Source organism: Pyrgilauda ruficollis, unplaced genomic scaffold, assembly GCF_017590135.1.
Source record: "Pyrgilauda ruficollis isolate IOZ18807 unplaced genomic scaffold, ASM1759013v1 scaffold24, whole genome shotgun sequence".
In the NCBI taxonomy this organism is placed as follows: domain Eukaryota; kingdom Metazoa; phylum Chordata; class Aves; order Passeriformes; family Passeridae; genus Pyrgilauda; species Pyrgilauda ruficollis.
In genome coordinates, this window is record NW_024523648.1 from 11,423,748 (window position 1) to 11,439,389 (window position 15,642).

Here is a 15,642-nt window from a genome sequence, read left to right on the forward strand (position 1 = left end):
TGGTTTTGTCACACATTTTTAGTAGTGTTTATAACTCCTCATTACCAGTTGATCCTTTTGTCTTAAGGTTTTTTTAATTAATGTCACAATTGAAAGGAAAATCATGCTGCAGTTACGCATCCTGATACTTCAACAGTGACTGTGGATCAAACAGCAGATCACCAGCTTCTGCTGATGCAGAGTGGTTTAGGAACACAGAAATTACAAGATCAAAGAAGACAGATTCTTCTAATAGAGTATTCCATCCATAACAATAACAAAAGCTTCAGGAAAAAGGTGTCAGAATCCCTTCACAATTATGGAACAAACTGCCATTCAGAAAAATAGTATAGCTGCTGCTGTCCTTTTATTGTATGAGTTCACATTAGCCATATATATTTTAGACTTATTTACCCATATATATTTTAGACTTTTTTTTCCCCTATTTTTCAAATTCGAGCTTTAAAAATGCAGATAATAAACAGGAAATTTACAGCCCCAATATAGCTTATGCTCTGAGCTTTGTTAATTCTAGAGAATATTATCTTTAAAAAGAAGCAATATGAAGTTTATATCTCTCAAGTTTCCATATTGTTCTTGTATAGAAACTGCCATTCACAATCTCTGCTATCTCTGGAGATGAACAAACCAATAACAAGGCATTAATCTCCTTCCTGCTTAAGGATACTTTCCTTTTTTGTGTACCTCTGTCTTACTGAAACCTTTCTTTTTTGGGTTATTGTTACTCCCAATTAACTTTCAACATCATAACACTTTACATAAAATGTGAAATTCTAGGAAAAATTATTTACACTAAAGAATTAAAGGGACACTCTTTAATACTAAAAATCATAAATATGCTGCATATTTGACTTGGTATTTATTTGGATGATCCTCTAACAGGAAAAGCAATGCTATTTATGCAGGTGAAATATTTTTTAGAAACTTTATTTGGATTTTTCTGGTTTGCAGCTTGGTTGCATTTTTCTGAAAAATGGTACCTCAATATATTTCAGGGTTTTTTCTCTAATGCATATCTTTGTAAGAGCTATTAATGCACATTCAAATAAACTTTCTGGAGGCTGTCAGTAGTAACAGTGGTAACAGCTGAAGTGTCCCATCACCTGTACTCAAAACAAGTGATGACCATGATCCAGTGGTCACTGTGTGACTGTAAATCAAGGCAGCACATGGCACAGAGATGCCCACATCCCAAACTGCTTGTACTTGCCATTCCTTGGACAAGACTTGTCAGCAGAAAGGCAGTGTGGCACTTAGATCCCTGGTGACTCCCTCATCCTTTTCAGATAAGGTCCCCAGCCACCTTTGGCTGCACTTGTTCCCAGAGCTGGAAGATCATTTGTGGCAGGACATTGGGCAGTGCTGTTGTCCTTGTTCTGTTTTTTCAGTGGGCATCAAAGCAGTGGCAATCGTCTCGTCAACTCCACAGTCACTAATTCACTACTTTTGCTTTTGCTTCTCTTCTTTTGACAGAGGGAGAGTGCTAAGGTTGGAAGGGAGAGAGGAATGTATTACATTACAAGGGAGAGAGGAGGGAGTATTCTGTTTTGTAGAGCATGATTTGTTATCACACTAGCAATAAAGAGAAAAACAATGTTTGTATATTGCTGCTTCTACAGTATTTCATCATCTTCTGGGACTGGTAGAGCAGCCTTTAGCAAAAAAGAATTCTTTGCTGCAGTTTTACTCATGTCAATATCTGCCTTTGAGTACATTAAATTCAGTATGGAATAGCTAATTCAGGACCTTGACCTGTACTTGCTTTTTGAAATCATTCCAGCTCTTAAATTCTTATAAGCCAGGGGCTAGTACTTGAAACCTATTCACAGTACGCCACAACACTTCTTGAGTCAAGATTTCCCTGTTATCCTCCTCTCTACAATGTTTTCTCCTTTGGTCTGCACTTCACAGGCAGAATTATTAGTACCTGTGTAGAAAGAGACTGTGTCTTATTTTAGCAGTTTCGTGACAATAACAGTATTTCACTGCTCAGAAGGGGTCAAAACAATGTTCTCGCTGTACCGCTAAGCTAAAAAAAGTGCAAGAATGTCTTCTCACAAATCGCTGGAGAGTATGTTTGCAAGAAGTTACGAAACAGCATTTCAACAGCAGATAGAAAAATAGCTGTGGAAACATCTTGGGTAAAAGCTAAAGGGAAAACAGACAACCTTGCAGTTTGCAGTAAAATGCTTGCAGTTCTTTTTAGAGGTACAAAGAAAGAATGTAGATGAACTAAATAATTTAGAACAAAACGTGAAACAGAATTTGGGTAATTTTATAACTTGTTTCATAATTGTTTCCAATTCCTCATAGTTACATTTGTATATGCCAGCAAGAAATAGTCAAAAGCCAAAATGAACCTGTATTTTTACATTTCTAAGCATGATTAATAGAGTCAGAATGTGTGCTGTAATCTGCAGACTGGAGTTAGTAGCCCTTTATATGAGGTGTTAACTTAAACCCCTCTGAAACAGAGATTCCATAAGGGAGTTCTAATGGAAACAGGACTACCAGAAGTGGACATAATTTTCAAATTCTTTGTAAGAGAAGTATGATGTGCCAACTCGATAAAAGTGAGATACCAGAGGACTTAGCTATGCAGAATTCTGGTGAAGAAGCGTTATCATTAACTTTGCTTTGTTTGACCTCTCTAAAATTGCTTTATAGGGGAAGGGTCAGCTCTGCTTGCTTCAAAGCTAAAACCCAAGACTTCTTTTTTAGCACTTTCACAGCATGAAATGTGTTAACTATTAAAATGGATTTTGTATAACAGTTCTCCATCCCAGTTTGAAACCACACTGTGGCACATATTTGACCATTTTGTACATATACTTTTTTAAATCTCTGAAAGAAAAATAACCATTTCTTTAAATGCAAATTCAAAACTAGAACGTGTTAGGCTGCCATCCTTCACTTGAGGATGGTCACAAGATGCCCCAGCTCTTCCAGGAGAGTATAAGGGCAAAATGCATACAAATCAAATGCTTAGTGGATGCTGACTTCCCAGCAGCATGTTGACTGGCTGTTTTGTTGAGATTTCACACACATACGTAAAAATAACAGCATTTTTAGCTGATCCAAATAGATTTTTCTGTGCAGCTGCATCACTTGTAAAAGGCTTTTTGTTCCAATTCTTGAAGTCTGAAGTATTGCAAGTATTTTTTTTTAAATCTCAATTATGATTTCTGTGTTGTGATGACTTTAAGGGCTTGATTGGGCTACAAATGTGCTTTGAAAAAACAAGAAAATGTGCCCATGAAAAACACGGGCAGTTCAAAGCTGAATATTGAGCATACAGTTGTAAACTCACATGGCACATGGCTGGGTAGGTTTTTTTGGCAGAGCCAGAGTCTCAACCTGCAGTGATGCTAAAGATATTAGCAAATTAGCGCTGCAAAGCTTGCCAGCGTATTCGCTAGAGTCCTGCTCATGCTCTCACTGCTGTAATTAAAACTAATTATTTTCTAAAACATAGTAATACATGAATATGTGCAATAATCATTTTGTAGTGGGCAATCTGTGAAGTATTTTTAAAGCTTCTTTTCCCCCTCCTATCTTTGGCTCGCTGTGCAGTGTGCCTGCTGCCTGGTGCAAGCCAGCACTGTCATTTTATGAGAGCCACACTACTCTGGTAAAGACAGGGATGCTTTACTGATTCTTACATTTTTACCTGTGGGATATATATTTTTTCTTTTTTATTGTCTTTTAGGCTATTCTGTATTTTTCTTACTTCATATCCTTTGAAAGAAGGGCATGAGGGGGATTAAAAAGAGAGAAAGGGAAGGTAATCCAGTCTTTCACAAATGCTGTGCACATGGTTTTCAGCAGGCAAAGAATCACCTGGTGTCTTGCTGCTGTTTTCTGGTTATTTGCACTGATTCAGTGTCATGGCACCTCTTAGCATCTGCTCTGCCCAGTATTTTCTGTCTATTTGTCTGAATGATTCTTCTTGCATCTTTCTAGAAATCCAGGAACCAGGAACCCAGCAGCTCTGCAGCAATAATACTATACTTGGCACTTGCATCTTCAAATAAAAAAAACCCTTAAACTCCTTGCACCCCTGGGAAGCAACTGTATGCCATTATCAGAGAAAGACATTTATGTGTTCGTTATAGTCCCACCTCGTTTTGGCAGGAGGATGAAGCTGAGTGCTGGTTCTCCAACAGAGCACGGTTTACAGCTTGTAATTCTGTAGTTAAGGCTCACAGTGCCTGAGCCATTCATACTAAAGTCGGTAGGGGCAGGAATTATCTGCTGGACACCAGCCTTAATACAGATGTAATTGTAAAATTCAGTTTTTTTCTTGGATTCAACATGGCAAGCGGAATGTGCATTGTTTTCATTTGCGTTTGCCTATTGCTAAAGGGAGAGTGCAGTAATTAAAATAGACTTATTTTGTTGAAATGTTGTGGTCAAATGCAGGGACAGTTGAAAAGCACCAGCAGCATGAAGAATGAATTCTACTCTTTAAGCAATGGTTGTTGTTGCATGGTGCTTGTGTTCTCTTCTTGTTCGTTGTCCTTTGTTTCCTCAATTGAACTGAAGAGGTTTCCAGGTTTCTGGAGGCTAGAGTAACAGGACAGACGTGGGAAAACCTCTCCTTCACGCAGCGCCACAACCATGCAGCAGGAGGCGTGCTTTTTCCTACAAAGCCAAACATAGTCATGCTTAACTGTTTCTCCTGTTTTCGATTAGCACCTATGGGTCTTGCAGATATGATGACACCTGGTGAGTCCAAACTTCCCCTTCCTCTCAAAGCAGATGGCAAAGAAGAAGGAGCTCCCCAGCCCGAGAGCAAGTCAAAGGTATTTCCACCTTGCGCACGTGGTGTTGGTTCTGCCCGCAGAAGTCTGCTGTGTTGTCCTTCATCTCCTGGTTTTGGCCTACCCACTTCTGTTCTTTCCTGCATGCCTTTCCATTCACGTGCAATCTATTTGTTTCTTTTTTTTTCTTTTTATTTTTTTTCTTTTTTTTTTTTCTTTTATTTTCTTCATTGTGTGGATCTGAAAGTTACTAGTTCTTACGGCATTTTAACTTGCGGGGGCAAAGCATCCCAAGCCAAAAGTTGCGTGGGCATTTGGCTGTGCCAGGTGGGTGGGAAAGAAGGGTCTTGCCTGGTTTCAATCCTTGCAGCCATTTTTCTCTGCCTTCAGTTATAGCTTCCTGTTTTGGCCGCAGCAGCAACATACTTTAATATTTTGCTTTCCTGCCTTATTTGGTTAAATAAGGTGAACAGCTTGTTTTTGTTTCTTTCTTTCATGGTGGGAAACCCATGCTTAGCATTTCATGTGAGCTTGAAGTAAGCATGGTGGCTTAGTGACTTTAGCCAAGCATCCAGCAAACTTTCCAAATTATACTAATTAACAATGTTGTTTTAATACCTTTTATATATATATATAAATATATTTATATATGTGTGTGTTTTCTGTATGTGTCTCTCTGTTTATATATATTTTATATATAAAAATTGGTCAGTCTGTTAAACTGGATGTATATTTTTTTTGTTTTTAATAAAGTTTGCCCTGCCTTTGTCATATTTTTTTTTTGTATTCCTCTACCACAGGATAGCTACAGCTCTCAGGGTATTTCTCAGCCCCCAACCCCAGGCAACCTGCCAGTCCCTTCCCCAATGTCCCCAAGCTCTGCTAGCATCTCCTCATTTCATGGAGATGAAAGTGATAGCATTAGCAGCCCAGGCTGGCCAAAGACTCCATCAAGCCCTGTAAGTGGCTCTGGTTATTTTGGTTTTTGTTTATTTTTTTGTAATTAATTATATTTTAATGCTTGCTTGTTTGTTTTGTAAATTCCTTTTCTTTATTATTTATCCACTAAACAGTTTTCTTTCTTTATAACACTGGGTACAAATTCTGCTCTCGGACACATGACTGTAAGTTCCACTGCCTGGCTTCAGTGGGGCCTGAGCATGCTTATCCAAGGGCAAAATTTGTCCCAACAGTACTTTGAAATAAGAAAGAGTAAAATTGTGTGCATCATGCAAGTGTGCTGTCTGGTAAAACAGCAGTTGTTGTGAAGAAAACATCCTTCCTGTAATGCATCAGCTTCCAAGCATGCCGACTGTGTTGTTAAGAACAATTCCATTTCTGTTCCTGGGCCCAAACTCCTTCACACAACTGACTTCACTCTGGTTGCTGCACTTGTCTTTACTAGGATTATTTAGGGGGAAAAAGAACAAAGGAAAAAAAAGAAAAAAACAAAACAAAATGAGAAATCTTCTCCCCTATTGAAACTAATACCCATCAAAAGTTAAATTATAGACTCAGCACCACAAAAAAAGTTGCCTTTTATATTTATGAAACATTTTTAATTTTGAATTGTGTATTTGAAATACAGCCATTAGGCTGTCAAGGCACAGTCTAAACCAAAATTGTTTCTAATTTGCTTCATTTGGTTATTTTGAAATAACCCAGACTGTGAGCTGAAAAAAGATCCTGATGCATGTACATTTTTAGAAAACTATTTTTTAGATGAGTAATGTTTAATCAGTCTCATACAGGTTGTAAAAAAGAACCTGAGAGAGATGTGTGGCACTAAAACCAAATTTCATCATCTTTCTATCTATATATATGGACACACGTTGAAAATCTGTATACATATATAGAAGAGAGAATGCAGGCCTAAGATGATATGGTCTATGGGGAGCAAATGTCCATCTGGTCATTTTTGCTTTGTTTTGTTTTGTTTTTCTTTAAATAATTAGGAATATGTATGTTGTTCCTCTCTTACTTCTTTTTATCAAAAGTAGAAATGATTGTAATTTTTCTGTAGAAAAATAATGTAACATATTCTTGTGCAGAATATAAAGGGGGTTTTCCCCAGTGTTAAAGTGCACTTAAATTAGCAATAATTCTTTGATAACAATTTTTACAAAATGATATGTAAAAGAGTATGTCTTAGGGCAAACAGAGGAAGGCCAGTCAGAGGGGAAGAGATCTAACCATCCAAAACCCAGACATTTACAGAATCCCCTGAGCAAGGGGGCAGCATGGCATGAAATGCACCACTTACATCTTTGGATGTTGATTTGACAGCAACTTTGAGTCTCAGAAGGCAGCTGATGTTACTTGTTCCCACAAGGTCTCATCTTTTTCTTAAAAACGTTTGTGAAAGGGTGACACCAGAAATTCTGTTAGTTGTGTTTGTAGTGATGTTTGGGGTATTGCTTGTTTGGGCAGTTTGCTGGAGGGAAGCAAGAGAGTAATTGCTCGGGCTGTCTAACACATCGAATGCTTCCTCTGCAACCAAACAAGAATGTATTCCTGGGCTCATTGCATAAACTGCATAGGAAATCCTGGAGTCATGGTGAACGTATGTGGAGAGGTTTTTTGTGCGTAAATAAAGTATAGATTATTGACAGAGTATAACGCTGGCAATAATAAATGAGGAAAGTTTATGCTTTCAATTTCTTCTGAATGTCCTTCTCTCCAAAAGCTTCAGTTAGACATGGGTAAATACAGAGCTTTGGAATGATAGAAAAATAAGTGCTGCAAATGAGCTGATCCCTTTTTACCTGTGAAGGCCAGTGGATTGGATAACTTCATCGACTTCAACAGCAGCCTGACATAGACTGGAACGATTGATTGCAGGCATTTCGTTACACTTGAAAACAGCCTGAATTGGTTCATTAAATCCCAAAGCTGTTTCATGTGCTACAACTTGTCCATTCCAGCAGAGAATAAAAGCAGGGGTGAATGGTCTCTGATTCACTTCAAGGTATCCTGTGATTCTACTAAGTGGATCCTCTCTTTCAGCTGTTTTATGTGGAAGTGAAAATGAGAAAATGGGGAGGAAAGAGCTAATGAACATTAGGTTTTGAGGCTTCCTTGGGTATGTCAGGAAAAGGACACTTCTGCTCTGCCAGTTTTGCATATAATGTGCATCCCTGACAGTGGCGAGGTAGTTCTAAAATTCTTTGAAAGAGACATTTCAAGTGTGGGTGTAAACTATGCAGGGTCACTGCAACATAAGTAAAACAGTAGGTTATGAAAACCCCATAAAATGCTGTTAACTGTCCATAGGTACCCATGAACATGACAGTGAATACACCTGAACAGTGCTACACCTCCATGGTGCTAGCTGGGAGGGGTCTCCAGAGTCCTTAGGAGAAAATCTTGACAAGGAATGTGTCTGCACAAGCCTTTGCCAGGGATTGGACTTTGGCAGTTTTGGCTGCCTGTGTATGCACACTCTGTCCTGTAGTAAAAGAGGTCTGTGTAGCACGTGTAATATTGGCAAATTCTTCACTGAAGTCAGGGAAGGGAACAGGAGATAATTGTATAAATACAGATCCTTAAAGATATGTAGAGAAGCAACTACCCACTGCCTTTCATGTGAAAATAACTCCTACATAAATTGGTGTTGCTCTGAAGGATTCTGCAGACTCACCATACAAGGGTCTGCATATAATACAGTTTTAATAGTGGGTAGGTGTATTGAAAAGCAAGTATGGGTTTTGACAGATTTAGTATGGGAATTGGCTTTGGTATCCACATACTTTGGTGGAGTTTTTTTAATCACCCATTTAAACACTGCCAGTGTGTCATGTAGAAGAGTGCTGAGGATTGCAGGCAGAGTAGGATATAACTAAATCAGTAAATATATGTTCCATAGGCCTGCACTAGCATTCTTCTGTCACCAAAATTATCAACATACTTAACAGAAGAAAAGGTCGTGATCTGTGTTCTTCCAGCACTGCCTGGGATGTGCTCATTTTGCTTTAAAATGGGATCTTTCTCTTTTAAACCCTTGCTTTATAAGGGTTAATATTTAATATTTATAGGTAAATTTAGGCTCCAGCTGAACCTGCCCATGTGAAACTGAAGTTTGTTTGTGTATAGACTAGCTTGCACACATCTGTCATTTTTATCCATTTACTTTTATAAAAATAGAGAAGAGAAAAAGATCTTTACTCTTGAGGAATAGCATTCTTCCCTCCAGTGCATTCTTCTAAAGTTAACATTTCATTTTAGAAGAAAATTGCACCCATTTTACAAAGCATGACAACCTGAAAGCTCACACAGTAAGAAACACTTCTTACCTTCTGTAAGCTGTGAAAAGTTTTCAGATTATACTGTCATTTTAGAGCTTGCTGCCACACTGCTGAAAAGCAGCATCATTTGAGATGTATAGTAGAAAAATGCAGAAAGAAAAATTCTTAACTGTTTCCCTTCAGCTCTGATTCTGATTTGGAAAAGTGAATCTTAACATATAAAAATGAAACCCTAAAACTTGTAAATCTGAACTTTCTTAATCATGGTTCACCATAAAAGTGAAATAGAAGCTATTTTGTTGCCTGATATGTTAGAATATAAGCACATAGAAAATTTTCTGCATAAAAGCTGGAATTTCCCACCTTCATTTTTGTAGAGTTCTGGGGCATCTTAAGTGTCAGATTAAAATTTATGCTGGTGAGCAGTAACTTTGTACTTACTGCAGAAGGTAGTGGAGTAGTTCCAGTTCATGCAGCCGTTCAAGCCTGTGTGATCATGTATCTGGTGCTCACCACAACATCAAATTAGTAGCAACGTGACTTCCCTACTTTCCCCTTTCCACCAACCCAAAAAAGCCCTCCCAAACTTTGACAAAGTGTATTTGTTGCTAAGAGTTAAACTGATTTTCTTGAGTACCCAGATATATAGCAAGTGATGCTTTCAGTAAATTGGTTGCTATTACAGAATCAGTTTGTGCTTTCTTTGCATAATCTGCAGGATTCATGTCAGTGTATTTCCTGCCAGCCACTTAGTATTAATAAAACAAATTTAGCCCTGACTCTCACTTCAGTAGGAGTTGTAACACAGCTGAGTCTGGCTGAAGTAAATTCAGGCACGGACCTCATTTCTAAGACATGTAATCATATAAGTCTGTAGGAAGGATTGCTGTGAAGAAGTTACAGTGTCAGCAAGGCAGAAAACTTTAAAGGAGACTATTTATTTAATTAAAATTAATATCTGTTCACTGGAAAGAACAGCAATGGCTCATGGAACTGCTAGGTCACCTCCTTGGCTTCATGTTTCTTTTCTCCTGACTCTTTTCCAGTTTTGCTAAGTTACAGCTGATAGCTGGAAGAAGATACAGAGTATGTCATATTTTCCAGGCTAACATGCAAGATGAATGGTGGCAATGCTCTTGAAATCATTGGCAGTGGGGTTCCACTCTGCCGTGTCCCTCTTTCATGGTGTTGAGTGCCAGCCCTCACCACTTTGTGGGGACGTGGACAAAGTGAGCTGTTCTGTAGCATCTGTGAGGTGCAGTGAGGATCTTTTTTAGAGATGTTCAACTAGGAGTGAGTTTCTGTTTACTTGACAATAGCCTGTCTTCAGTTCAAAGTAAGGAAAAGGCAAAAGAGGGAAAGAGTGATTGACTAGATGAGTTTTAAGAAGTGTCTACTGCAATCAACAACAAAGTTTAGGCTTTTACTACACAGACATAAAGGATATGTTTCCCTTCACATATTTGGCTTCTTTCCCAAAGCTTTATGTCAGTCTTTTTCCCGTGTGTTTAAATCTGAACCACTCCCATCTTCCATTGCTGAGCAAATCAGTTCACTTTCTGCAAGTAGGAGGGTCATCCTGCTGTAACAGCAGCCCCTCTCTGCTGTCAGAGCTGAGACAGCTTGGGTAGGGGCTGTGACAGGGTCTGTCCACACATGGCACAGAGCCCAGCTCACAGGGTTACATTGCACAGAAAAGATAGGGTGAGAATTTATAGCTTGTGTAGCAGCCTCAGTGCTTTCTGCTGTCTCTACATCAAGGGGGGAAAAAAAGAGAAGAAAAGAGAATCAAACATAACATGAGCTTTTATTAGCTGTAAAGCCCAAAGAGCAGCAGGTTCACTCCTGCCTTTTTGCCACAGAGATGAAATTCTGCTCTTGCCACTTCTTCTGCTTTGCCTAGTGGTGTCTTAGTCTTAGAAAACCATCCTTGGTTTTCCCCGGGTCATAACACACATTCCCTTTGCAAGGAAGGACAGCAGAGATGGATATCATCTGTACTCCAGCAAGGGAGAAGAGTAGTTGCTACTTACGAGCCTTATTGAATTAGGCAGCTAATTGGCAGTTCACAAAGAGTATTGCCACCAATCTCCGTGTACTGTAGGCACTCTTGCTCATCTTGCTTTTTGGCCACCAGTGGTCTGAAGTGGTAATAAAGCATAACCATTTATGACTCTGAAGAGAGGACGATTTCTCCGTGCACTAGTTTGCCATGGTTCACACTTCAGGCTATTTTTGTGCAATTCCTGCTCTGGAGGACCACTTTCAGGTTTTCCAGCCCATCTTTGAGGGCAAAGAGGAGAGGATTAGTTTGGTTTTAGGATTTTCTAAACTTGTGTGGGACAAATTTGTTTCTAATTTTACTGAAGTAGTTGCTTGCAAAAGCACTTTGAGATAAGTAGACGAGAAACACTCTGTGAGAGCTACCTCTTCTTAAAATGACATGAGGCAACATCAGAAACTTGCCTTCTGGGATCCAAAGTTCAGATCAGTGAAAGTAATATGAGAATGGGGAGTTTGGGCCCTTTATTTATAAAGCTGACTTTTCTGTATATGGACAGAATGTACTGTTTGTGCCTGAACTAGTAGCCTTCATTCCTGACTGTTGTGTGATAGCTTTAGTTTGTTGGACATCTTCTCTTTTTCAATGTTGTGAGTTTCTTACTTTCTTTTCCCTTCCCCTCCCACCCTTCCCCCAACTCTTTCTTTTCTTCTTGCAATTTAGAAATCAAGTTCCTCTACCACAACTGGAGAGAAGATCACTAAAGTCTATGAGCTAGGAAATGAGCCAGAGCGCAAGATGTGGGTGGATCGGTACCTGACGTTCATGGAGGAGAGGGGCACGCCCGTGGCCAGTCTGCCAGCTGTGGGCAAGAAGCCCTTGGACCTGTTCAGACTCTATGTCTGCGTCAAAGAGATTGGAGGTTTAGCACAGGTGAGAACAACTGGTTAAAAGTGAACCTTCAAAAAGTCAATATTCTTTTTGTCTAGAGCATTCCTGCTGGATACATCATTAGGTTTTCAGCCCAGACAATATTGTTGAAGAAAATTATTTCATGCTTTGATAAATAAATGTCTGGAGTTCATTTTGGGCTGCATAATGGCTGTAAAACTTTAAAGTTTGAATCAAGATTGACCATCACTGTAGACAGATGAAATTGTAGCCTTTTCAGGAGAATCTAGTAATGCTGCTGAGAGAAGAAAATAGGAAAAGGCCACAGGATCAAAATTACGAGTAAGAAGCAGGTGATAGAACTAAAAGGAAAAGGAAATTTTAAAGTCCATTTTTCCTATATAGAGATACAGCCTGTAGGACAATTCAGTTCATCTCTCCAGAGAAACTGCAGACATATTCTTAAAACACACTCCTTCATCCCAAACCTTTAATTCTCAGTGTCTCTATACAATATATGTGTTTCTTAGACACGGACTGTGCTGTGTTTGGGAAATGCTTACAGGATATTTTAGGTTGCCTTGCTAGCATAATGATTACAAGGAGAAGGTGAATTACCTCAATGAGTTGAAGAAGAACGAAAGCAGGAAGAGTTGAGGATAAAAAAGTCACAGGTGGGGACAGAAGCTTTTATTTGTGTTCTCACTAGTTAATTTGAAGTTTTGCAAAGGGATGTTGGAAAAATGTTCATGAGTTCTGTAGGGCTGTTCACCACAGAGGAAGAGATGTTTCACTGTTTAGCATCTAAAGGGAAAGCAAGAGAAAACAGTCAGTGCTCACAGTCTTAGATTTGGCATTCGAAGTCACCTGTCCTTGCCTGATGCTTGTACAGAGCATCCCTTGCATCTAGGGGATCGCTGGCTAGACATTAGACACTGGTGAAGTGCAGGGATCCATTAGTTCTGTGTTTATGAGAAGATTTGTTGAATGCCTTGCAAAATGAGGTCTTAAACATAGCTAACATGTAGATAAATAAGCATCTGTAATATTATATAAAATGTAATATTAAAACATACAATTTTCCACTAATTACAAAATCTGAACTCAAAAATATGGCAAACAAATTAGAGTCTCCAAAAAAGAACATATTTTCATAATGTATGTGGTTAGTTCAAGAAAGGAATGTCCAACATCGATTAGCACCCATTCGAAAGCTATTTTTAATAGTGCACCTCACAATATAGGATTTGACTACTGAATTAGATCATTGGCTTTTCAAATCCAGGGATTTTAGCTATTCTTATTATTAAAGGAAGGCAGAGAAACCTAACATTTCATTCTGCCAGTTGTTAAATGCTGTATATTGGTAAGTGATGTTATCCTGACATTTTTAGTGATCAGCTCATGCCCCTCAGCATCATACGGATTTGATTACTTTTAGCTCAGAAACTTTATTACAGGTAAATTGTATCATGCAGCTGCTCTGCCTCGTACAGTAGCATGATTGTGCCCACAGTGTGACTCTTAGCCACAAAAATTGAGCAAGATGGGGGGCAGATGGGATATTCTAGAGAGTTATTCATGTTTGCATATTATGGAAATTAATTTTATTTTGGGACATTCAGTGTTGATTTTCAGTGACAGACATTATGCTTTGCCAAAGAATAGATGCTGTTCACTTAGACTGATTTTTGAAAGAGCTTGAGTTACAAATGCGTGTGCTTTAGTACTGGTTAAAATTTACACCTAAAATGAGGGCTCCTGGTTTTGCTGGTGTGCCCACATGAATGGTCACTATGTTTATTTGTTTAGAGCTACTCAGAGGTGCAGAGCTTTGCTTGCTGAGTTTTATTTAAATGTATCTGTGTGATGCCCTCCTAAAAAGCTGTTGCTCCAGCTGCTGCGCTCCACATCTTGTGACTCTGCCCGGAGAGTGGCAGGGAGCGGAGCTGTGCAGCAGTGGTGCACATTCCCTGTCTGAGGAGCTGCCATTGAGGGGTCCAACAGGAACAGACCAGCTGCTGGCAGTCTTCCTTTAAATGCCAATATACTGGGCATTTAGGCATGAACGTTTCTGTTTGCGTTATGCAATGTGTTCATTACGCACCACTTAGCTGTAAGCCAGTAGGCACAAAGAGCTGTGTAACTGGATTTCAGGCCTCAACAAGGGCAGTTAATGAAAATCTGGTCTCCTTTAACTCCTGGGTTCTTGCAGGATGTACCAGAGAAATAAAAATACTTAGCATGGCCATGCCAACCTGCTTGCTGTTAATGCCGTCCTTAAAAGGTCTTTGCTGACTGGCAGCAGTTCCAGTGTTATTAAACACTGAGAGAAACTTGAAAAAAATGTTTTCTTTGCTGGCACAAAGACTAAGGAATAGTATAGCTAATGATAATCTTTCTAGCTATACAAGTTAAGTTGGAGTCATTAAAATATCAGGCCTTAGGGCAAGTAGCAGGCAATCATGGAATCAGAATTGCTACCCAGAAAAGATGAGATTTCTCAGATGTTTAAAGCCAATTTATTTTGGTGCTGACCCTGCTCTTTGGATCATACCTAGAAATTGCATAACTGGTTGAATGAACTTAAAGGCATTAGGTGTTAGAGCAAAAGCAGTGGCTACTACGAGTGGTACAGCCAAGTGAGTCAGTGGCATCAGCCAGGATGACAAATGAACTTCGCTATTATTACAGATCAGCTGTGTTTGAGGAACTCATGAGCAGAGTCTTTCAATATTCTTAGCCTTACACTGCAAACAAGACTCACAGTGGAGTGGTGCAGTCAGCATTGTAATACAGAGTATTGCTGGACTAGCTGTGAGTGTTTGAAGTCTGCCTTAATTAATTAAGGGGCCTGGGTTCGCTCGGCCTCTCATCTAGCCAGAGGATCATTGATCTGTCCCTGCAAGATGCACTAAAGTGAAAGGAATTGAACCAGGAATTACAAGCTGAACTGTTTGACAGCTGGTGGCTATTTGGGAGAAAAATTTATTTTTCATATCAATGTTCAAACAAATTGCAGAATAACACTGTTAGTGCTTTCTAAATTATATTTTAGAAGCTGCTTTTTAATTAGAATGGGGTGGGTGTGGGTGGGTGTCAGGGAGGGAGAGTGAGCAGGAATTTGCTTGGAGATGGATTGCTAACTGAAGAGCCTAGGCCCTGGAAGGGCGTAAGACATTTAAAGGATGCACCATGCAGAAGACTCCACAAGCAAAGCTTTTTATGTAGCTATCAGCAGGTTCCTTAATGGCTTTATAACTGTAAATGCTGTCTGTGCATTACTGCGTGTGGGAGTAATGAGCATTAGTTAAAAGAGGAAAATAAAAAAGTAAACCAATACATTAAGTGCTTTTTTTTTTCCTTTTTTGTTTCCTGACTTAAACAAAACACTTTGCTGCAAACCAATGATTCTGCCATTTACTTTGCTAGGTTAATAAAAACAAGAAGTGGCGTGAGCTGGCAACCACCTTGAACGTTGGCACTTCGAGCAGCGCAGCCAGCTCCCTGAAAAAACAATACATTCAGTACCTGTTTGCCTTCGAGTGCAAGATTGAGCGAGGGGAGGAGCCCCCTCCAGAAGTCTTCAGCACTGGAGATACCAAGAAACAACCTAAGATTCAGCCGCCATCTCCTGGTAAGTCAAATAAACTGCAGCCTCTTACACAACCATTTTTTGAATGCAAGGCATACTAGGTTGTTGCACCCTATATATTTATAAGCGTGTCTTGATAATGCTGTG

The 15,642-nt window shown here is 39.3% G+C and overlaps 1 protein-coding gene across 3 annotated transcripts in view; it reads left to right on the top strand.

Moving 5' to 3' along the window:
* ARID1B (AT-rich interaction domain 1B) overlaps positions 1–15,642 on the top strand; it is a 325,668-nt gene that overhangs the window by 286,609 nt on the left and 23,417 nt on the right. For all 3 annotated transcript variants that reach the window (XM_041469726.1, XM_041469727.1, XM_041469728.1), the window contains 4 exons: positions 4,696–4,805; positions 5,564–5,722; positions 11,733–11,942; positions 15,333–15,537. In XM_041469726.1, the coding sequence (XP_041325660.1) occupies positions 4,696–4,805; positions 5,564–5,722; positions 11,733–11,942; positions 15,333–15,537 (684 nt within the window). The remainder of the gene's footprint in view (positions 1–4,695; positions 4,806–5,563; positions 5,723–11,732; positions 11,943–15,332; positions 15,538–15,642) is intronic.